This window comes from Harpia harpyja, chromosome 14 (assembly GCF_026419915.1).
Source record: "Harpia harpyja isolate bHarHar1 chromosome 14, bHarHar1 primary haplotype, whole genome shotgun sequence".
Classification (NCBI taxonomy): domain Eukaryota; kingdom Metazoa; phylum Chordata; class Aves; order Accipitriformes; family Accipitridae; genus Harpia; species Harpia harpyja.
Genome location: NC_068953.1, coordinates 17584840 through 17609076, shown reverse-complemented (window position 1 = coordinate 17609076; position 24237 = coordinate 17584840). Strand labels below are relative to the sequence as shown.

The window sequence follows — 24237 nt, the reverse complement described above, 5'->3', positions numbered from 1 at the left end:
CAGCCCTGCCAGAAACTTGGCTCAGCTTCACCAGCAGAATTAGGAATGTATTTATGTTTCGGGGTTTGTAAGGAAACCTGAAACCAGGTGAGTTTGGCCAAGGCCGGGCTCTCACCGGGGAAGGTGCGTGAGGCTGTGCACTGCTCACCCCATCCTCTAGCACATCTCCGCACCGTGAAGAGGAGTGGAACAAGGATGCGCATAAGGGAGGGTGCAAGCAAGACTTAATTCTGTAGATGTCTTTCTTAGCAACAGGGCTAAAAGGGAATCGGTGCTCTGGCTTTTACATTGCACATGAGAGGATACCCTTTTTCTGCTGGTGCAGAGACCCTTTTGTGGCTGAGATGGGTCTCTGTTCAGCAGCAGCCGTGTTTGGCCATCACAGGGACCTTCAAGCTGTAAGAGAAGTTAGTGGCAGCTCTTATTTTTAAAAATTGATTCTGAGATAGGGGATGCATGAATATGAGTTGTAACTTCACCATCTCCTGCACACCACAGCATTGTGCTTTTTCAGCCCCTGGCTCCTCTAAATAGCCTATTTAATCTTGCATTGGCCACTTGGATTTTTGTGAAGCTGGAGCATGCGGGTTGTAGCTGTAAAAGACCGTTGGGATACCTTGTTTACCTTCTTGAAGGCATGGGAATGTGCTTTGTTTGTAGCAACACTGAAAATACTGAAGACATCCTTTAGTTACATAGGTGTAGCTAAATGCCACCAATTGCACATCAATTTTGTGTCTGCAGGTAGAAGGATCCTCTGATGTATTTATATTTGCAGTCCATTTCCAGCTCAATTTCATATCCAGAGTAATCTAGGAGGATGACACATTACCCATAAGATTTTAATTCTCTTAGCGAGATACTGCTTTGGTGTGTAATTAAAGAGCTGATAATTTTGGGAGCCATTTTGATGCTGCCTGGGTAGCAGTTGTCACATTTAGTCTTGCATTAACACAAATGTCCAAGTCTGAGCTGTTCTTCTAGATACTTAACTGCAGTCAACAAGGAGAAAAAGCCACTTGTAGGGCACAATTCATCTTCTCTGTGAGGGAGAAGTCTAAAAGTCAGGTGAGTTGTGCCCCCAAAGTGCTTATTTTTTATCATTCTCTGCTGGGGAGTGCAGCTGTGAAGGTCTGGGCTTGCTCGCATGGACTCAGGATGCCATGATTTATCCTCGTGTCAGCCGAGCCAGTGGAAGGGATTTGGGTAGTTGCGAGGCATGTGAAAGAAAAAAATAATCTATTTTTAAAAGAGGGAAATGTGCTGCGCTAGCCACTGAAACGAACAGCAAAGTTCTCTGCCACTTCAACTAGCACTGGACTATCTCCATTGTTTAATAGCGGTTGGGAGCATGATGTCATGGACAGAAAATAGCGCCTGTTGTTATCAGAGTAAAAGTTTAATTTCTTGTAATCTTTTCCTGGGCTGCCGCCCCTTCCAGCCTTCCCCGCGGGAACCTGCAAGCAGATCTCCAGCCCCTTCCTGATTGTTTTTCCAGCTCCATTACACAACGCGCGTTTGTTTGGTTTTGCAAATTGGTCATGAGCAGTGTCAATAGCTGGAGATACACAGAAAGGGGAATGGACTTTATTTGGGTTTTAGGGCCTTCTAAATGAATAGTGCCAAAATAAATACGGAGTTTTATACTGGGACGTGCTAACTAAACAGTCCTGCGATCTCGTGGGGAGAGGTTCAGTGGAGTACAGCGGGGATGAAACCATCAGGGTACCCTGAGCGTTGAGCGGGACTCGGGATTCGTGAAGACTGATGTCCCCTTGGGTCTGGGTTGTTGGTTTTTTTCTTTAATGATGGATTTACAAGGAAGTAAGAACATAAGGGCTGGTAACAGCATGCTGGGTGACTTAGCCCGCTTGCCTTGTGTCTTTGGAAACCACATTATGTTTATCAAGCTCTGTCTTAAAAGAAATTCAGATTTCCATTCCTCTGCGACTGCTGCGTTGCCCTGTGATAGAAACCTTTCCAGCGTTTCTACTCTAAATTGACGCATGGCAAGTTTAATCCCCATTTATTCTGGATCTCTTTGTAGTTACTTGTTCCTTTAAGCTTTTTAGCATAGGCAGGGAGAGGGCAGGTTAGAGCTTCATTGCATCGCAGGGCTTGAGTGCTGTGCTTCATGGTTGCATGAGCTGTACATTCTCAACAAACTCAAGGACTTTAGACGGGCATCTCAATGAATGAGACATCCCAGGTCTGCGTGGTCTGAGCATGGCTCCATAGTCACATAGGCATTTTAAAGCTTTCCCAGCATCTCACGTGACAGTGGCAGCAAGGCACTGGTTTCTTTGCCATCGCTGTCGTCTGCGAGCATTAAAATGACCTTGGTGAGATGCTGTCACTGAGGAGCAGGCAATGGCCAAAATAACCTGTGGCCGGACCCTTCCATTGGATACAATTGCATCATTAGAAGAAAGAATCACACTCAAAGTTTAAGCTTATTGGAGCTGTTTCATGGTGCTGATGGCAGAGCTGTACTCTGTGTTTGGATGAGTAAGGCTGACTTCATCACTGACAGCAGACTGGAACGGCCCGAGTGTTTCTAAAAAGGACAATTTGAACACCCAGGCCAACTTCTGCTCTGAGTTACAGCTGTCTAAATACAACCATGGTGAAGTCAGTTGAGTTACTTTGAATTTCTGGTCAGTATTTGGAGCAGAACCTGGCCCTCCCCACGTGCAGTGTGGAAGAATTTATTTGTAAGAAAAAGAGGAAAATATGATGGTGATTGGAGAATAAATGGGGGTTGGAGAATAAGAGTCAGGCTACCCTGCTCATCATGAATTTTTTTCTGTACTGCAAGAGCTCTCCCTTTAGAAAACAGGTTGCCTAAATAGCCATGGTTGCTTGCTGAGGGCACTGGGTTATGACAATAAATAAAAGTGCTTCTAGAAATGCGAGGAATGTGAAAATGTTTAAATGATTTAGTATGAGAAAACTTTATTTAAACATTTAATCGAAGAGCACGCTTTCATCTTTAAAACATCGGTGTTTGAACTCCCATCCAAGTTTTTTCTGGACTTTCTATGCACTTCATCATATACAACAGAAAGTTGTGCTTTGCAAAGTGTATAAACTTCCAGTTCCCCGTTTCCATTTGTTGTTGTTGTTGCCTCAAACACACTTAAATTACAGTAAAGAAGCAGTTCCGGGGAAAAACTGCTAAACATGTTATTTCCTGCATTAGATAAGAAGATCTGCACTTATTTGAAGAAGCCAAGCTGGGAAAGACCATGTCCAAGCAAATCTCATAAAACTGCATGGCTTTCCATACGGAAACCACCCTGAATACAGATGTGTCAGTCAGCACAACATCTTTTTTTTCTAATGCAAGAGAATATTCACCTCTGAGAAGTGCATCTCTCCAAACAGCACCCACGAGAGCAGCTGTGGTGGATGGTTGGCCCTGGTTTGGTTACAGTCATCTGTACTGGTGAGGGGTGCAGAGGTTGGCTGTAACGAATTAGGCTTTGTTTCAAACCTGCCACATGGCACTAAAAAAAAATCATTTAATGCTTGAAATGGATGCGTATTAGTGGATGATTTTGGACTTACATAATTTTTGCCCATATGACATTAAATCTGATGCTGCATTTTAAAGAGAAAAACCTCAGGACTTCTATCCATAATGCCATCCACTACGCATAACCATAAATAGATTTTTTTTTTTTTAAAAGTGCGACACTGGAGTTGCACTTATTACAATGACTTGTTGCACATAACCATGCTCCATTTTGGGGTGAATGAAGGGAATCAGCTTAGTAATTATTTCCGTAAAATTGTGACCTTAGGGCCCCTTGGGTCCAGCATTAGCATTAGAAATGTCCCTGTTTGTGTTCTTAAAACCATCTAAGCGTGTGCTGCTGTGATGGCCTGCCGTGCTCTGATGGGGAGATTTATGCTTCCTAAGTACATTGTAAAAGTTTTATAAAGTAGCTTAAATATTTACACAATAAGCATTAAAGGAAACAGTTATGTCTGTAAAGGAGCTGCTGATCCTTTGGGTCCATCAGACCATGGACATGGGGTTTTTTAACTGTCTGACCTCCAGGAATTTCTTTTTTTCACCTAATTGTTTTTAAGCAGACAAACAAATGGAAACTCGTACACAGGAACCTATAAATAATGTTAATGACCTGGCTTCTGTCCTCAAAAGCCAGGAAATTTAGGAACATGACGGCGAGCTGGCCCTTCGCTCGTGGAAAAGCGTAGCTGGGAGGAGATGGTGGCAAGGACAGCACAGGTCCTGGGGATGATGTGTGTGTCCCCACACAGGGAGGCATGATGGTCACAGCCACCCAGCCCTGGCAGCAGGCACCTTGCTGGAGGTGCGGCAATTGCACATGCAAGATCTCATCTCCGTGCGGGGTTTGGTTTAGGACTTGCAGCCTTGGGGGCTCCTGTTGCGACGTTTGGGGATTCAGGTGGTGCGGACGTTGTTGTTTTGTAGGTGGTTGGTTTGACACGGATGCTTTTTCTGACGTGTGGGATGTCCAAGATGCAGGTAGTCATTGCACGGTGGTTTTCGGGGAGGTTGAGCGTCTCCAGCACTTTCACCCTGCCCTTGCAATTACTCTGATTATCCAGTCCTACACCCCTACAACATCCCGCTCGCTGCTGGATGCTGAGATGGCTCACGCCACGTGGCTGGACGTGACTTGGGGTGAGCTTTGGTGGCAAGCAGGGGTTTGCCTGCTTTGCCTTGCACTTGCCCCAGGACAACCACCTTTCTTTTGCTTCCAAATTCGATTCTGCAAGGCTCCAGCGATGCTGTATCTCTAGTGTGCCTATGAGGTGCCCGTGCAGCTTTTACTTCTTGCTTCATCTGGCACAGGGCTGTGAGACTGCCTGGTTTTCAGCCTTGGGAGATGCTCAATCCTGCTGTAAGAAAGTGCAGCCAATGGTGGCGGTGAGCTGGGCAGCCTTTGCCTTCATGGACATGTTCAGGAAGATGTGAGGGTCCGGCTGAGGGTCCTTCGTTTGGTCTGCTTCAAGGAAAGCAGCCCATACCCCCTGGGGCAGCCGTTCCCTTTCATTTAGGGCTGGCATGGGATGAGTGCCCCTTGGATGGCAATTGGTGAAAACCTCACTGAGCAGGGAGCAGCAGGGTGGGTGCTTGCCTGCTCTCCTCCCCGCTGGCACCCACCGCCCCTTTCTTTGCGCTTCCTGAGGTGCAGAGGGTTTTTTGTTTCTTGGTTTTTTTTTTTCCTCCCGCTCGCACGGCAAACGGATGTTTAGATCAGAAAGGAAATAGGATCGCTGTTTTCTCGGCTCCTCATGAAGCAAACAGCCCTTCAAAATAACTCCGGTGTCGTTAAGTGCCAGGAAAAATAGCGAAGCCAAAACGTTGTAAGCAAATAATTGGTCTTTTTGTTAAAGGTCTCCTCTTCATCTCCTGAGTTCGCATATTGGAACGGTTGTTTTTAGGTTTTGTTCTGAGGTTTTGCAATTATTTTCAAAGCAAACAGATTCAGTATGTGCTGGGTGAGAGGATTTTACTGATCCCAGACTGCTGCTGCCAGGTGATTTCCCTGGGACAGCGGAGCTTTTGGGTGGGAAATTGTAATTCCTGTAATTCTGGAGCTAATATATTTGGACCCCAAGCACCCAGTGCTGGGTGTTACCCTGGAGGAGGTGACCCCAGAGCACAGTGCCCTCCAGGGTGTCCCCAAAGCAGGAGCCCTCCCCAAAGCCGGGCAGCCCCTGTCCCCTGCGGGGACAGCTCCTGCAGAGGCTTTTAGCCGGCGCTGTGGGAAGAGCCCAGCCTCCCCGCACAGCCCAGCCTAGCCCATCTGAGTCACCCCAGGCAGGAAAGGCGCTCGGCAGGTTTGCGAAACTGGCTGGAAGGACAGGCGATACCCTGCCTGCTCCCTGCCTGCCCCAGGCAATGCTGGGGGCGGCTGCACCTCCAGGCTGAGGTTAGCCCTGAAGCTCTGGGGCCGGGGCTGGTGTTGCAGCCCGGGTTTGCAGACATGCTGCCACGACCCCCCTAAAACACCGGTCCCAAAGGAAAAACCTCAAAAGCAACTCCCTGCAGGTGAGCACCACCGTCCTGCTCAGTGGCAGGACACACGTCCCGTCCCTTCAGGGACTTCTTTGAGATCCTCAAGCAAGGAGCCCAACTGCTGCCACCCGTCCCTCCCTGCGGCACCCAGACCCGCTGGGCAGCCGTGCAGGACCACACTGCCCGCACGGGATGGGGTAGGTTCCACCAGCCCTTCCCCAGGTGCCAGCCCCTGGCTGGCTCCTGGTTTTGTGCGGGGGAGCAGGATGCGTTTAAAATGTAGAAAGTGATGAAGTGTCACCTGGACTGTGCTGTTTCTCAGACCCACAGCCATCAAATCCCACCTTTTGGCTGCTCGGCCTCCAGGCAAAGTGCTCGCTCGATGCTGGCTTGGGACTGCAAGGCTGCAGGCCCACGGGGGTGTCCCCGAGCCCGCTTGGCTCCGAGGGCTCCATGGACCTTGTCACCCATCACCCTTCACCACCATGCAGGCGTCTGGGTGCTCCCATGGTGGAAAATCCTGGATTTTGCAGGTTTGGTGGGTTCGATATGGAGGATGCAGGGCCGGAAGCGAGTCCTGCTCCCTCTTCATCTCCCTGGGGAAGAGCTCATTAGCATAATGACTACAGACACTGTGGTGCACTGAGGTGGGGAGCAGGGGGAACAGGTACTTTTTTTTTAAACTTTATTTTATTTTTTCATTTGGAAATGCAGCCTCTCGCAGTCATGCTGTCACAGTTAAAATAAGGTTTAAATTACAGGGCTGGCTGTGGCTTTTTCCCTTTCTTTCAGAATTTTTGCCAACTTGCAATTTACTTAATGAAATCCTGCTATTTCGTTTAACAGGGATATTTTTTGCAGATGTTGATTTAACCCAGCTTTATAAAATATGTGAACTGTGCAGTTTCTTTCCTATTTTTAACAATTTAAGGATTCTAGTGCAGGAACTTGACAGAGTTTATAACATTGATAGCATTGGTTTGTTTGTACAGTGCAAATACTGGGGTTGAACGATGGGGCTTCCACATCATCCACAGCCCCATCAGAAATAGTCGGAAATGTTGCAGTAATGAGCAGAAGTTGTCCAAAGTGGGAACTGTGTTGCTTGTTGGAGCTTTGTGAAGGTATTTCTGCAAAATATCTGACCCTGATTTTACACTCAGTTATTCTTCAGGTTTTGTGCAGGGGGGTTCTTTAAATCCATGTGGATATTTTATATATATGATACATATAGAATGGAGAAGAGAAATGGGTCTGGTTTAGGCTGCTGACTGGCTGCCTTTTTAATGTATAATACCAGGCATATTTCCCCCCCAATATGCCTTACTTTATTTTTTAAAACCGATTTCCCTTGAGGGGAGGTGAAGAATTTGCTATTTCTCTTTCAGTGCTCGGCTGTGTTGAGGGTGTGCAGTCTTGAACTCATTAGCCATAATGAAGCATTCACATACTCCGTTAATCTCCCTGTCCTTGATTTACAGAGAGCCTGACCTGCTCTCCTTGCCGTTTTCCTCTCGATGGGAAGGTCGTTTACTTTGGTACTTAATTTGCAGAGTTTGTAACTGCACCCTGTGCATTCCCCCCCGAAATGTCTCGTGGAGGAGTTGCAGCCACGAACCCTGCATAGGCTGGTCCTGAAAAGGTTATTTTTAGCTTTAAATTTCAGCTGCCCCCCAAGAAAGATGAGAGCTTGTCCAAGAAAGGTGGGAGGGTTTTTAATCTGAACGAAGACCCTTCTTGAGCTCCGCTCATACACCCACAAATTATTTTAGCTGGCTTATATTGAATGAGCATTACTGGAAATGAGGAGACCCAGAGCTAATGCTGGCAGCGTCTCTGCTGTGCGTATCGGGCTGTGTCCGTGCTATATATAACTCATTAATCCTTTCCTCTTTGAACATCCCAAGTGAAGCTGGAGTATCAGGGTATCGGGGATTCGTATTAGTGCAGCAGGACAGGATATATCTCATGGAGTTCTGTGTGTATTTTGGTATTTTCCTTCCCCCCCCCCCCCCTTTTTTAAAAGAAACTGTGGTTTTTAGAAATGAAAACAAGTCCTTCTTGGCCAGGGAAGGTAATATAGTATGAGTCACCTCCACTTCCCATAGGCAAATACAGGGTTAGGAATTCTGTGATCTGGGAGATGACTGTGAAGATGCTTTTGGGGACTTTCAGGGGCCACACGTTGCTGCCTCGCCAGGCTGCAGTGATGCTTGTGAATGTTGTAGATGTCACGCAAATACATTGGTTTTCATCCCCCATCCCCTGCTTATCCCTTGCACAATTTTCTTGCCGTTTATCTGCACTTTAATAGATTTACAGCACCATTCCAGGGAGTACAAAAACAAGACGAGCTGTGTTTGGTCTTTGGGGTGACCTTATCCCAGGCTAGCAGAAACACATGCCCTGTGCCACATCTGCTCCTCTGGGTTGCTTATTTGTGGATTTTACAGAAAAAGGGCCAGGACACCCCTCCCTGCACATCCACCGTGGCACACCAATGGCACAAGGGTTATTATCCACGGCGTTCACAGTGGTGTAGGTCCTCCTGCAAAGCAAAAACCACCAGCGCAGCATCCTCGCTGCTTCAGCTGTGAATGTGAGGGATCAACTATGGAGCTTAAATCCTGAGATGCTTAAGTCATTGTTTAGTCTTTGCTTTAAGTGGGAGTAAGAGCCCGTGGATGCTGGCCACGAGCGGTTGTTAGTGGAGCAAGCTGCTTGCTTGGAATAAGGGCTGGAATAGAACCAGAAAATGTTTACACATAAATGCATGAACTAGCTATCAGAAAATCTGGCGTGTGTGGGTGCACACGCATGCACGCATCCCTCTGCACGTTCCTGCCAGCCTGGCTGCGGCCGTGCAGACGTGTGTGCGTGTTCGAGCAGGAGGGCAGGAGCTGTCCCATGCTCCCTTCCAGTGCCGCAGGACCCAAGACCTGCCTCTGCCTCGCTGGCTGCCTGCCGCTGGGCTCTTCCCACGGCTGCTCACACCGCATACGGACCCCGTCCCCATTGCTTTTAATTCCTCTCCAACAGATAGGAGCCCCAAGACCTCCCCATACAAGTTTATCCTTTCTGCGTGACCAAATTGGCTTGCACACCGGAGGGGTTGTTTCCTTGCAAAGGCCATGCTGACACCCAAAATCCTTTAATTCCCTGTAAAACTTTGGCAAATCCTCCACAAGCGAGGCCTTGAAGCAGCCACAGGCAGCGTGACATGCAGTGGCAGCCGTGGAGCCATGGCTCCCTGTCTTGCGGTGCTTGCTCAGACAGCAAGGCTCGGGGAGAGCTTTATCAGGAGAAGGATCTTGGGCTTTGGCCAGTGAGAACAAAGCCTGAATTTCCATTTTGCTCTCAACCCCTGTCTGCTTCCCATATATGTGAGGGCACTGATACCGTGCTGGAAAAAAAAGCCTTTTTTAAGGATGCTGGGGGAGAATTATCAGGCAAGGGGAGGCATCCGCTGGAGCCCTTTTGCGGGGTGGAGGATGGGTTGCGATGGGGAACCCGCAACCAGTCTGGGTACGAACAGGTGTTTGGGATGAAAGCCCAAGATTTTTGTTCTCCCAGAGGTCCCAGACTGGGGTCTCATGGCTGCCCGGGGCTGGACTCTGCACTCAGCCAGCCAGGGAGGAGCAAAGCGGCTCATTCCCACCCCGTATGGAGAAAAACATTTGATGGGCTCCTGCTTGTGGCCTCCAGGGAGCCTCCCCAGCCCGGCACTCCTCCGTCACAGCTTGTTTTCCAGGTCAGTGATAGTTTCCTAAAGCTTTCACAGTCCTTGATATTTGCAGTGGTCTTGGCATCAAGCCGACAGACATCTGTCTCCAGTGCCTCAGTCTTCTCTCGAGGATGCTGCTTGTGGCTGCGTGGCATCCTCGCTTCAGAGAAATCAGGGTGGCCTTGGGTTTCTTTATCCTGCTCGCTGCTTCTCACGTCGTCTGCCTCCGCTCTGAAACCCCGCGGCTTGTTCTCAGGAGTAAATCTGATAGAGGTGTGATAGCAGGGTGAGCCTGGCTTCGGTCTCGCTCCGGAGGGAACAGCTCAGGCTGGAGTGCAATTGCAGGCTCTCAAAATACATCCGATGGTGACGTTTGATTTGGTACTGCTTTGATTTTCCTCCCAGGGAAGCATCTTCGTTCATTTTCTGGTTAGTAAAAATAGAAAAGCGTGACAAAGCCACTGCAGTCGCAGCCTGCTTCATTTCCTATGTCCTGTGTGAGCTCTTAAGCCCAAAGTTTCCAGCTTTGCTGGTGTTTTGGGGAGTGGGTTTTGCATGACCAGCCTGGGACATCTGAAGCGTCCTTGCATGGGGGACCAGCTGAGCATTTGCCTTCTGGAAATGGCAAATTTTGTTTGTTACCTGAGGGAGCTGAGCTGTAATTTGGGGTTGGGGCTGTGCTGAGAGCGGTGTGAGTAGGTGATGGTGTGCTGCCTGGCTGTGCGGCCTTTGCAGGACAGCCCTCTTTGTCCGGAGGAGCTCAGTGCCCTTTGGTTATCTAACAACCGGAGGAAAAAAAGGCCTTCTTTTTTTTTTTTTTTTTTTTAATCTGCTGGTTTTCTCCGGAGGAGGTGTCTGTGTCAGGCATCCTGTGCTGGGTTAGTGGTCCTGCTGCTGCTGGGGATGCTCCAATGCTCTCAGCAAGCATGGCAGCGGGAGGTGGGGAGGCTTTACCATCTCTAGGGGCATCTCTGCAGCCGCCTCAGTGATGTTCTCACCAACTTGGCATCTGGCTTCTTAAAATAGCTCCGTCACCTCAGTACCCCCCTTCACCCCGGCAGAAACCCCTTCATTTAATGCCAGTGTGAACCAGGCAGGGCTTTGGTTCGGTTACAGCCCAAGCCTTGCACGTCTGAACCACCACCCTCCGGTAAGGTGATTCCCAAGCTCAGCCGGGAGCCAAGTCCGGCACCCAACGTGCTCTGCCTGAGAGGCGTGATGGAGGCGGAAGGTGGTGTTATTCCTGTTTCTCTTCAGAGGGACCTACTAATTAGTTTCTGCTTTTAAAATGCTTTGAAGTGCTCAGCCGAAACTCCTCTATGAGTGAAAACTATTATTATTTATTCATACCGTTTTGTAGAGTCTGCTCCACTGCGGGATGCTCTGATTTGCCGCAGAACGTTGAACAGATTATTTCCCTCCCCGAGGGCATCAGTCAGGATTTCTAAGAGCACCTAAAATTGCTCCGCAAAGCCGAAAGGGGTTTGAAAGGCAGAAGAGACCTCAGGAGGTCCCATGGGATTTGGCTGGCCCAACTTCTGCCCACCAGCCCAGCCCGAGTCGGATGTGGTTGGCGTAGCCAGGATTGTAGGAGGCGGCCCCCGGATTAATTAATAGCGAGGGCTGGCGCGGCGCCAGGCGGGAGCGGCACGGGGAAGGGGGAGCATTGGACGTTGCGGCGGCAGCTAAAAAGGGAATTCTGCCATCGGGTGATTTATGGGGTGATTTCTCCTGGATTCTCAACGTTTTTCAGGCTCTGGGGAAAAAAATAAAGGGATTGCCTACACGGTTGTTTGGAGGAGTGGAAAACGTGCGAGTTCTCAACCTAAAAATGAAAAAAAAAAGGGATTTCCCCCCCCCTCATTTTTTTTGTCCCGGCACCCCCCACCCTCGCAGTCCTGCCCTGCAGAGGGCACTCGGGGAATGAGCCTTCTCCCCTCCAAGCATTGTCGGTGCCTTGCCTAGCTGGCAGCAGGAGGCAGAGAAAAAAGCCAACCTCAACTAGACGATGCTCGGAAGATTTTCAGCAAACCTCCCAATGTTACAGCAAACCACTTAGCAGAGACCTTCCCCCCACCTTATCCCCCATGTCTTTCACCAGCTCATTTCTCTCCCCATTTTTTTGGCTGGTTGGGGCACCCATGGCCGGGCAGCAGGGATGCTACAGATGCTCACGGAGGTGCCGAGCACGACCCCGGGATTTTGCCAGGCTTGGACTTACTCAGGGCTGGTTTCCAACAGTGGAGAAGTCTCAGCCAAATTCTGGTTGATGACAGGTCTGGTGCTTTCATAATTGGCAGCCAATGTAGGTGATTACGTTTTGGGCTCCTTTTGAAGATGTATTTACATTGTTGTGTTAACTTTTACATGCCAGGTATAAAGCAGTTACGTGCACAGCCCAGGAACTTAAAAGCGATGAATGTGCCTGCGAAAGCTGTGAGCAAGGGAAGCTGAGATTATATGGAGACTGTTCAACTCAAAAAAAAAAAAAAAAAAATATCACCTAAATCTCTGGAAACATTGGCCTTCAGAAGTAACACATAAAAACATCAGTGAAAAATACCTGAGTTGGGCTTTTCCAGTTTTCTTATTTTCTAGGACTTTTCACCCTTGGCTGAAAAGACCTTTGTAAACCATGCAGGGGAGCTGGAAAAAAAACCCTACTAAAATACCTTAAAAATCATGTTCTGGACTGCGTATTTAATGGCTAGAGAAGGTATGTTAGAAACAAACTCCTTGAATTTAGCTTGAAAAGAAGCTAACTGATGATGACTTACAAATTTCCAGGCAGAACTAAACATGGCATGTGTTTTTCTTTGAAGGATATAAAAAAATTAGCATGAGCTGATGATTTTGCAGAGTGGTTTCTTTTATGCAGAGAAAATTGTTTTCATCCTAATTCTTGGCATTGGCTCCTGTCCTGTGTTGCTTTTGTTTCTTGGGCTACCATGGAAATGGCCCTCTGTCCCCCCAGGCCTCTCCATGCGCCTCTTCTACTGGCTCTGTTGCCCGTCAGACCCTTTTTTGAACTAATTTAATTAATTAACCCAGTGCAAATGTTCTTCTGGGTTAATCATCTACTGGGTTAACAAATTAAATCATCTCATGGAGGAGGCTGGGGAGCACCAGAGCACTGCTCTCCAAGGTAAGGCCTGGAGGAAGAGGAAGAGGAAGATGCCTCCTCCATGGTGGGTATGGTGGCAGCGAGGGCTCCTTTCAGCTGTCTGTGGTGCTTTCTTTGGTATTGGTTTTTGCTGGATGAGTGAGCTGAACTGGTCTCCATGGCTGCATGACATGACAGCCACATCCAACGTGAGGAATGTGCCAGGAGCTGTGCTGGGGTTGGAGGAGTTGGGACCCCACCACAACAGCGGTGACACTAGATTAATTGTAATACGAAATCACACTCTTATTTTGTAATTGAGGTATGAGCTGGGCTGAATCTTTATGTCTCTCTCAGCAGAGCAAAACTGAAGTCTGGGAGAGAGTTTGATGCTCTGCAGCAGGGGGGGAAGGTCTAGACTGCTGTCCCTATGGCTGACCTTGGTCATCAGCTGGGGAGCTGGTGACAGCTTTTCAGGGCCTCTATGAATCAGGGAACAAGTTTGTCTTGGTGAAAGCTGGGACATTAAAGGATCCCAAATTGATTCTGGGCCTTAGGGAAGAGGTCCAGGAAGAAGCCTGGGGCTGTCCAGCCTCCTGCTTGCACCCAACTGCCATCTCCTTGCACGAGCCTGTTGTCCTGCCGTAACACACAGCTGCTTGCTTCATCGGAGAAACCATGAAGTAATTAGAAAAGGAGACCAAACTGTCCTTGTCCTCATCAGGGCTTTCCCTGACTTTTGCATGAGGGACCTCCTGCTGCCTCTGCTCCTCTGGTGTCCCCAGGACCACCGCAGGATGGCAGCCCAGGTCCTGCCCAGTGTTCATTTGCTGGTGGGCTTGGGATATTGCCTTACATATATATATGGTGGAGTCAATGTTGGAGCGCTCCCATGGGCTGGCGAAGCGGCTGCTGGCCAAGATGTGGCTCACCAAGAGCTGCAGCTCCTCCAAGGGTGGGAAGGTGCCTTCAAAGTCCCACCCCACCACTCCCAATGAGGATGGACAGACGGATGGTGGCTGGTTTGTGGCCCTGCATCCCCAGGGCGTCTGCATGGGGGAGCACAGCACAACGCTCAGCTTCTTCCCCAGCCGAACGGACAGGGTCTCGTGCCGGGCATAGATGCCATGGTGCTGGTTGCAGCACAGGGACTCGGGGGGGCCGCGGTGATGCATTCCAGCTGAAACTTGTAAGGCAGAGGTATTTTAAGTATATTGGCTTAAGAAAATGGTTGTGAGCTTTGCTGGGGCAGATTGACAATTAATTTTTTTTTTTTTTAGCAGGGCCATAAAAATTCCATTTCTGCTGTGGAAAGTTTTAACCCCTTCTTTACCCTGGCGCTTGTTTCTAAGGGTACTAATGGGGGATTATTTTAACCAATGGCTCCCTGGTGAACTGTTAAAAGATTTGGGGGAAATGTGCATGTTGTTTGTGTTGGGCTTTTTATCTGGACCTTGTTCACAGTGACCTGTGTATGGCTATAACCATCGTGCTTCCATGCTCCTGTGTGTTGGGTAGTATAAGCATGCATCTGTGCTACGGCAGAGGGGAGAAAAAAGACTGAGCATGTATCTTATAGAGTCTAAAGTGGAATAAAACTGAATGGAAAGACATTGGCTGTTGAGAAAGGATGTAACTGAGCTCCATGGCCAGAGGAGCATTAGGCTTCCCCGTGACACAGGAGTACGGGAGGGTGGGACGTGACAATGGCATGTGGGCTGAGTCGTGGGGACACTTTTGAATATCCTACTTCATCTCTTCAGGTGCGTAGATGTGTATTCAAGTCCCTGTCACATTTGGAGAGTGCAGTGATTTTTTAATTTTTTTTTAAATGCATGGTCTTCCCTATGGGCGCCTCTTAAATGTGTTTTGAAAATCCATGAGCGTGGTTTGGGTTTAGATGGGGAAGGAGGGGCTGGCATCACCCGTTCCTCATGGGGGGCTCTACCTGGAAAAACAACATGGTGCCACTTCTGACTGTTTCCTCAGGAGTCCGTGCAAAAATGGGAATAATCCTCAAAGCACTGCAGCAAACTTCCCTTCTCACCCGTTTCCTTACGCAGCAAGATCTTACTTGCAGCCATATATTGTGGGGGCCATTTGACCTGCTGAGAAGAGGTTTGGTGGCTTCAGAAGAGCCGAAGCATGAATCAGAGATACTTCATGTGTTTTGTGATCTGCCCATGTTTTCCATCCTGCTTTTAAGTGCAACATCAAGCAGTAGGACTGTGCAGCATTTTGTTTTGGAAAAAAGCATCTTTCTTTTCTCTTTCAATGCACTGCTTTGAACTTTACTGGCATAAAACACTGTCAAATCACAAATAATCTAAAACCTCAAGTTATTTTCTTTACCTCCACACTCTGCAGGGGGCAAAAGCAGCAGTGCTGCTAACGCCATGAGGATTTACAGTATTTGCTCTTTGCATTTATGCCCGTACCCAGATTCCTTTTGCCTGAACCATGCAAGACTCTTTTCCCATTAAGTTCTGGTTTTGATTCGCCATCTTGCTTCCTATCTTGTTTTTTTATCTTAAGTTGTTTGAATTTCCTTTTGGATGTGTCTGCTGCGAGGCATTGGTGCAACGGACGAAATGGCAACTCGGAGGAACGAGTAAACAAGAGCCAGAGTTTCAGCCTGTCTATCTGATCGATAAAGGTGGCTTTGATGGAAGAGATAGCCCTGACGCCAGCCTAAATGTAGCTGTTAGAAGTTGTAGCTGCCTACAATGATAGTTGTTAAAAACGTGTGGTTTACCATCAAGGGAGGCACTGCAGGACTAAAATATTTTTCTTTCTTCAAAAGAAAGCTAACAAGCCTGCCTCTGTTCCAGCAGAAAGGGAAAAAAAGTGGATTTTCTTGTCTGTGCATAAAGGGCAGCATGGAAAAAGAGGAGGAAAAAATGGAATATTTATTTAAAAGGCAGAGGACATGCTTTTCTGCTGGCCGCCCCTGCTGTCTGCTGAGTGGTAGTGGCTAATAGCTGGAGGCGAAACTAATACTTGGCAGAGGATAAGACACAGCGCAGGCCCCCTTGTATTAGGGGCTTGCTAAAGTGCTTGCTTTATGTCAGGGCTGCGAGATGAGTTCATCTTTTCAGGATTTGGTTGAGTGCACTGGGAGATAAAAGGAGGCAAAGGAACCCGGGGAGTGGGGCAGCCGGCAAGGGTGGCGATGGATGGGACTTGGGGAGAAGAGGGACCCTGCCGGAATCTGGAGGCAGAGGCTTTTCAGATGAGCCCTTTAACCATCTCCTTTCGGAGCGTTCTGTTTGCCTGGGGGCCACAGGCAGGTTGCTTTTGCAGTTGGTGCATGGCTTTGAAAGCCTTTTCTTCACGCCTGGCCAGGAAAGGTGGGGTGGAAAGGAAACTTTTAGCTGCTTGATGTGCAGTTACCTAAAACTCACATCCTCGCCCATTTGAAGGAGTACAGGACATCTCCAGGAGTGCTTCAAGCTGGCAGAGCTGGCAGTGTCGCGCAGGAGCTGTGACGGAGTGACAGAGATGAGAAGCTCATTGGCAGGAGGGATTTCACCCCCCGAGATGCGTGCACGTATGGATGGACTGAAGCTCGTGCCATAAATTGCATGGAAGTGATTTTAAGAAGGCTATTTCAGATGCACGAAAGCAGGAGGTGTAAAAAAAGCTTCCCCTGTTTTCAGTATGTGTATAGATAGATGATTTTGCCAAAATACTTGCCAGTTCCTGGAAAGCAGAGATGGCAGCAGGTATGGTGGCACCTACAGCAAGGTGTTCTTGTAGAATAGACACTGGTTTCTTCCTCCTTTGCTTTTCCCCACTAGGTATGTTAATTTGCAATAAACCATGGGAAACACCTATTTAAATGTTTATTGCTGACTGTTCCCCTAATTAATTCAGCTGATGAGGACACTTCAGTTTTTAAGTTGTCCAATTCTTAGTCTGTATGGGAAATTCGGGGGCCGAGTGGTAGTTTCTAAAAAATGTAATAACAAAACCAACTTGCCTAATGGGCATGCAGGGCTTTGTGGAGGTTGGGAGGTTAAACAGATGCAGAGCTTGGTAATCGCTACCAGCCTCCGGGCCTGGCAGATGAAAAGCTCTGAGCTTGTCTGTAGCCCCCCAGCATCACTCGAGTGGGACAGCAGCAAAATTTGGCATTTGAGAAGAGTTTTGGAAAGGCACTGGGAGCATCTCAACTGTATGATGTCCCAGGGGAAAGATGATTGTAGAAACTGGATGCTGTGGAATATGTACCTGCAGATGAAGCTCAGTTGCTCAGTACCTCTTCTTTTTCTGCTGTTGTGTCATTTATGAACCACATCTTGTTTCACCTCGTAAAAGAAATCTGGAACAATTTGCCATAGTGCGTTTTAAAGAGCAAAATGCACTGACGGTCTGCATGGTGGTAGACCAAGGGATGTTATTGGAGCAGGTCAAAAGATTTTTGTCCTTGCCAAGTTGTTGATTTCAGGGCTTTGTACAGATGTAGCTAAAGATGGTCTTGCTTCAGTAACGTTCAATTAGATAAGACTGTTTGGGTCAGATTTGTGTTAATGCCATAAACTTGGTTAATGTCATTTTTGCAACTGCTGCAGAAATACTGCATAGAGGTTCTGAAACTTTTTATTGCCAATTTATCAAAGTTTCTGTTCTTGGTGGAGATCTTAGTGCACCGTATTGGCACTAGGCAGCTGGGGGTATTTCTAACTCAGAATTACATTTGAATCTTCTCTTCCTTCCCTAAAACTTCGCGTTCACATGGCTGATGCTTTGCAAGGCATCGTGAGATACTTCAGGAAGAGTCAAGTCCAGTCGTCAGTACTTAATGACGTGCTTGGGTACAACATATCCATCATGCACTTGCCGTTGAAGTCATTAGCCTTTCATCATTAGCCTTTCGGAGCAAGTTGGGTTGTTCGTTTAACTCCTGGTGATCTGGACGCAGAAGGGTCATTTGAGATGGCAAAGGAAGTACAGTTACTGGCCAAAGAGTAAGAATAGGGAAAAACCTTCAGTTTTGCTGATTTTTGTCGTTAGCAGGGTGCAGCATTAGGATGGGCTTATTACAGAGTGATTCTGAGTGGTTTCCACTGAGGATGGCTCAGAAGCACAGAGATAGAAAGACCCATCGGTGCCACTGGGCCATGGTGGAGTGTCTCACCTCACTGTAGCTGGGCTGTAGCTGGGGGACAAGACCTGGTCCTTGGGGGAAAGAAACCCAAGTTTGCCTCACCCAGCTCCGGGATGCTGCCATTGCTTTGACCAAGGGTCTTCACCCATTTCCCTGCTGTGCAGAGCCACTAACTCTGAATTTAAGGGGCACATCTCACCCAGTTGTGTTCAGCAGGGCTTTTCCCATGCCTTTAGGAGGCCCAGGACATCACCTCCAGTATTAGGGGGCACAAAGCTGTTGGCTCGCTCCTCCATGGAGGATTGCCATAAATGCAGGGAAATGGTGTTTCTTTTCCCCAGTGGGGTTGAAGTGTCTGATTGCGGCGAGGTTTCCTTCCCAGTTCCAGATAAAACGCACATCAAACCGAAAAGGGGCTATTAGCGGCTGTGCTGGGTCCTAAAAATTATTTAAACGTATGATGGGGGAGAAGGGGGCCAATCTGGCATTTTTGGGGTTATTTAGACCTGTGATGGGTGAAGGGGTTGGTGCAAGATGATGAGCATTGCCCGTGGCAAAGGGCATCCCACCGGCCCTGCTGCATCCCTGCTTGTCCAATTACCCCCCTTCCCCCCATCTACCTCCCCTTAAATTTGTATAGTTACAACTCAAGTTAAACTCTAACAAAGCCGCTTAATTCAAAGATCGTTAATGGGGAGGAGAGCCCATTCCCCTCTGGGGTAATTTGAGCCTGAAAAGAAACAGGGCTGTAGGGCTGCGCTTGAAATCCAGTGCGTCAATAGGGTCTCTGAAGCAAAATAATGGCATCACCCCGTGTGCAAGTTAATCGGGCATGATGGCACGAAGGCAGAGGGGTCAGCAGGACGCAGGCGCTTGATATATTGTCAGGTAGCTTAATGCTGGGCATGGAACAGGGCCGGCTCGAAGCAAAGCTCCTTGCTTGAAATCCCAGGGTGGTTTTCTGTTAACCGGTATGGTAGGAGCAGGAAGGATGTTGAGGAAGAGGTTAATTCACCCTCTTCGGGGCTCTTTCAGGGCTGAGAGTTCCCATCTTCCTTCTGGAGGCATCATAAATTAAACACATTTCTGGCAGTCTGCGTCTTCCTTGAATGTAATTCCTAGAAAGAAGAGACATTTCTCATAGTTCTGGAGAGAGTTCCAATGGTTTTGTAGGAGGACATGTATAGTTCATAGCAACTACTCCCCCTTGGCACGAAATGCCTCCTCAGATTTCATGTTCGCCGTGGGAACATGAGCATCGCTGTCAAAGAATATTACATAGCAGAGATAACTGTCAGGTCAGTCATCCAAGCACTTCATGGACATCCCCTGTCTTTCAGATCAACACAAGTTGGCCTTTGAAAATGGGGGTACACCACCACAGCAATGGTGCAGGCTCTTGGGGACCCGCCAAGCTCAGGGGTGGCTGAGTTGCAGTGGTAGAGTATCCATGCCGGCTCTTGGTGTAGAAATGCGCATATCTTGAGTACACAGGATCCCGGCTGCTGGATGCAGGATCGAATATTAAATTAGAGAGAGTAAGAGGTGTTGAGCTGCATGGGAACTGGTGGGTGGCCCGTTGGGTCACCAGCCTTTGCTTGAGCCTTCTTTCTTGGTGGCATTTGACATAATTGAAGATGAGCTTTGGGTTGGAGACGGGTTTTGGGTTGGACATGGGCTTTGAGCTGAGCACTAGCTTTGAGCTGAAGACGGGCTTTGGGTTGAACACAAGTTCAGCTCCCATGTGAGCAAAGCCGATGGGTGGGAAGAGCCATTTGCTCACCCTCCATACCTGTCTTTTCCCAGGTGGTCACAGCAAACCCTGATTCTTCCTCTGCTTTCCCCCACAGATGCCAGTACGTCGCCTGATGCCATGAAGAGGAGCCATTGGTGTAACGTGGCCTATTGGGAGCACCGGACACGCGTCGGCCGCCTTTACACAGTGTACGAACAGTCTGTCAGTATATTTTATGACCTACCTCAAGGAAACGGCTTCTGCCTCGGACAGCTAAACCTAGAAAACAGGAGTGAGACTGTGAGAAGGACTCGAAGTAAAATCGGCTACGGGATTTTACTTAGCAAAGAACCGGACGGTGTGTGGGCTTACAACCGCAGTGAGCATCCCATCTTCGTCAACTCCCCGACACTGGACATCCCCAACTGTAGGACTTTGATAGTGCGCAAGGTGATGCCAGGCTATTCCATCAAGGTGTTTGACTACGAGAAGTCCTGCCTCTTGCAGCACACGGCCGATCTGGATTACGCGGACGGGCCCTATGACCCGAACAGTGTGCGGATTAGCTTCGCCAAAGGCTGGGGGCCGTGTTACTCGAGACAGTTTATCACGTCATGTCCTTGTTGGCTGGAGATTTTACTCAGTAACAATCGATAACGGTCAGCCTCTGACAAAAGGAAAAAGAAAAAAAAGACACAGACTATCCCAAATATCATCTACCTAGATTTAATATAAAGTTTTATATATTATATGAAAATATATATTATACTTGTAATTATGGAGTCATTTTTACAATGTAATTATTTATGTATGGTGCAATGTGTATATGGACAAAAACCAGAAAATGCACTTTGGCTTATATAATTCTTTCAATACAGATTTTTTTTAAAAAGAAAAATTATACAGCAAAAATAGGAGAAAGCCCTAATTTTGATGTATGGTTTTTTGAAATATTATTAATACCCAGACAAAAAGCTAATACCAGTCACTCATTGATAATAAAGTATTCGCATTATAGGGGGGGGGGTTAATTGTCTTTTTTTCTCCCTGCCCACCCCCCCCCACCCCCCACCCCTGACTGAAGTCTGCAGCAGTGTCTGCTCGGGTGCTCTGTAGTCAGCGGGAGTTTCCACAGGGGTGACCGCTGTCTCCCATCTCAGCCAAGACCCTTAGAAAAACAGTAAATGGGTTGCTGGAAGGCTGCAGTTGTCTCCAAGAGGAGGGTAAGTGAGGACAGTTTGAGAGCCAGGGAGCAAACAGAGAAGGTGAGAGGAAAGTTGCCTGTACCTGTTCTTGCTCAGGGCCTGTACCTGTTCTTGCTCAGGGCTCTGTGATCTCTCTGATAACACAAAACATGATAGGGACATCCTGAAGATGAGCGTGCATGTTTGTGTTTGTGCAAATTAATGGTTATCAGTGCAAATCAATGGGTATCATTGCTGGTGGGAAGAGCAGAATAGACCGTGGCCTAGTAGGACCAGTTTGCATTATCAGCCTTGAATGGGGGTTGTCTGTGAGTCCGGTATCTCCTGGACACGTTTGACAGTTGAGAAACAAATGGTAGTTTTGGACAACACATGGTTGGGTGGATCCGCAGTTGGGCACACCGTAGCATGGCCTGAATTTTGGGAACCTCTCCAGTAACTGGAAATAAGGCGGAGGTGAGTTGGATGAGTTGCGTGCAGATTTGTCCTGTAGATCTCCCAGTCTGTCATCCAGGCAATAAAACTGATACAGAATTGTTTGGGAAGAATATATTTGCTCTGAGGAGCAGTTGCAGCCAAAAGAAGTCCTGGTCAAATGAGCTTGTCTCGGCTGATTTACTCTCTCTGGAAATCCTGGATAAAATCAGGCACTTTGCTGACTTCTGTGTGAGCTTCATTACTGTCAGCACTGTAGCACCCATGCGCTTGCATGAGCAGGTTGGACGTTGTCTGGCTTCGCTTGGTTAGTAATTAGTTACTGCCAGTGACTAGTGTTGCCAAGTCTTGGACTTGTATTACAAATCCCTGTACATCTGATTTTCATAAAGTCCCAGCCTCTGGAGTCCGGTGACTGCAGAAGCACCTCAGCTTTCAATGTTACAGAATGATGCTTTTGTAGCCCTCATATTTGGAGAGAAGAACATGCAATGAGACCTCCTCCATGGCTCAAAACTCGGAGACAGAGTAAAATAGGACGTAAACTTATTATTAAACAGCCCTCCTGATACATATCAGGGTCATGTATTTTGGCAGATGGATTGGTGTTTCTACAGCAGCCACAAGCAAGGATGAGGAAGGTGAGGACCACGTCCCTCCAGGGAAGGGAACTGCATTCCACCAGGGAAACGCACAGACCTGGGGTAGATGTCAGGGAGAGACGTGAGCAGGGAATGTCGCAATGACATTTCCACAGTCATTTTTCAAATTATAACCATACTTGATATTTAATTGGGACCACATTGGTTGAGTTCATGCAGCATCAGTATTAATACTTGACATCATTAATTTTTGTTTGTGTTACAGCCATTGTTGTCAGGGAATGGTGTCAAAACATGCCACTATCGTTTAAAGCCAGCTTTCAAGAGCTTTGCAGGGTTTTTTTTTATCCCCTTTGGCTTAGATTTGGTGTGTCCTGCCATACCACCTACATCACTTGCTGTATCACTTTCGTGTGGTCCGTCAAGAGGCCGTTTTTATGTTTGGGGGTTTTTTTAAGAGGTTTTTAAGAGGTTAATACTGTCCTCATTTTAACTGGGAAGAACCAGCCAAAAGCTGAGTTGCTTCTCCCTGTTTCCTTTTCTCTTTTCTTTCACGGCACTTCCCACCACCATCCAGAAGGTTTTGCATTCACATGCTGAGCTGGCTGCTGCCTTCCTCCCTGTCCTTCTCCTGACATGCACTCATGGTTGCAGCAGTGCCCTCATTTTCCACTTTCTACCAGCTTCTTCCATATTTTGGACAAAATAACACCAAGAATGGACACTGTTGTTTGCTTTTATACCACCCACAAAAGACCTCATCGCAGTGCATGCAGAAGCTGTCATTCACATGCCATCAATTTTCCGACTTAACTCTGCATTTGCAGTGTGGCTGGGCTGGTAGGTGCCTTTCAGCTCTGTTCTGGGTTTGCATCAGCGAAAGCATTTTTGTGGGTTGAAATTTGAGGGTTAACTTTGGGGTTTCCCTTGTGCAATCCACTGACTGTGTTTAATTTTTCTTTTCTTACTCCTCATGCACTTCCCCAGGAATAAATCTGGAGTTTTATTTCACTTGACAGCCAGGCTTTAAAGGGAATAAAAAAGGATTTTATGGCGAGGCAATGCAATAAGACATCAAGTATTTTTTTCTGTCCCATTTCTTCCCTTTAATACCTTCCTGTAATCATTCAAACTTGGGACCCTTTAAAGATGCTTTAGGACTTCTAAGCCATTGAAATCCATGCTGGACCCTCGCAAAGCTCAGCTGAAACCTCCCCCATGTGATCCCCCACACTAGGCTTGAACCTGGGGCTGTTGGGTGACTGTAAGTTGGCACTTGGAGTAGCCCTTGGGGTGGCCATGGAGGAAGCGTGCTTACAGCAGGGAAGAACAATTCTTTCCCTGCCAGGGTTTGCCAGAGCAGCTGGGCATCATTGGGTTTTGCTAACAACCCAATGGGTCTCTCATGTGCCTACAGCCACAGCTGTGGGTGTTTGCTCATCTGTCCCAGCCCCTATAAAACCAGGATGGCACAATCCTTTACCCTTTAGGGGAGTTTCCTGTGTCTTCTGGATGTGGTTTTCTCTATCCTGGAACAGTCATGGTCTCCCAACACCAGAGGTAAGTGGCATGTTCTTATTCTTTCAAGGTCTATATGGGGTGACACCATTTTAAATGGTGGAAATGAAAGCAGTCCCTTGGCAGGAGGGTGCTGGAGTCTTTCCACCTGGGCTGTGCTTGGACTGAGCTCTTGATGCTGCTCTGGGTGCCCTGATACTGGGGTGCTGTGGGGTTTTGTGTGATGGCTTTTGAGCTGGAGCTGGTTTTGCTTTGTCCTGGGAAGGTTGTTGGGTCATGCATGTGGCTATGTTATCACTGAGTGCTTTTTTTGGAGGGGGCAGGGGGGGATATGTTGGGCAGTGCAGCAGGGCAGTTTTTTGGTTTTTGGTTTTTTTTTTTTTTTTTGTAGTAGTAGTAGTGCTGGGATGCCCATTATGCTGTTACAGGGGGTCAAACTGAGCCAAAGGAGCTGGGTGTGCTACCACTCAGCGCGGCAGGATCCCCGTAGTACCCCCAGGCCTGCATGGTCAGAGGAGACCCCTGGGTAGCAAATCCCTGAGCAAACACACCTTCCCACCTGCGCTGAAGGGCTTCAGCAATGCACTGACCTTGGAGTTTGCTCCAACTCAGCAGTTATTTGTCCGGAGAGGTTGTGGGTTTGTTGTAGGACGGGGGTGTTGCATGGGTTTGGTGCCTCAGCTGATCTTAAGCTGGTGAGTCTTGCCCCTCCAAGGCAGTGACTCCTTTTCAGGTGGAGCTTCCCCAGACCACAGCCCTCAAATTTCCTTGTCAGTGAGGAGTCAG

General features: G+C 47.9%; 1 protein-coding gene across 2 annotated transcripts in view; it reads left to right on the top strand.

The window, feature by feature from the left end:
• SMAD6 (SMAD family member 6) overlaps positions 1–20710 on the top strand; it is a 45000-nt gene extending 24290 nt beyond the window's left edge. For both annotated transcript variants that reach the window (XM_052808006.1, XM_052808005.1), the window contains one exon: positions 19807–20710. In XM_052808006.1, the coding sequence (XP_052663966.1) occupies positions 19807–20348 (542 nt within the window). In that variant the 3' untranslated portion in view covers positions 20349–20710. The remainder of the gene's footprint in view (positions 1–19806) is intronic.
• The last annotated feature ends 3527 nt before the right edge of the window (positions 20711–24237 follow it).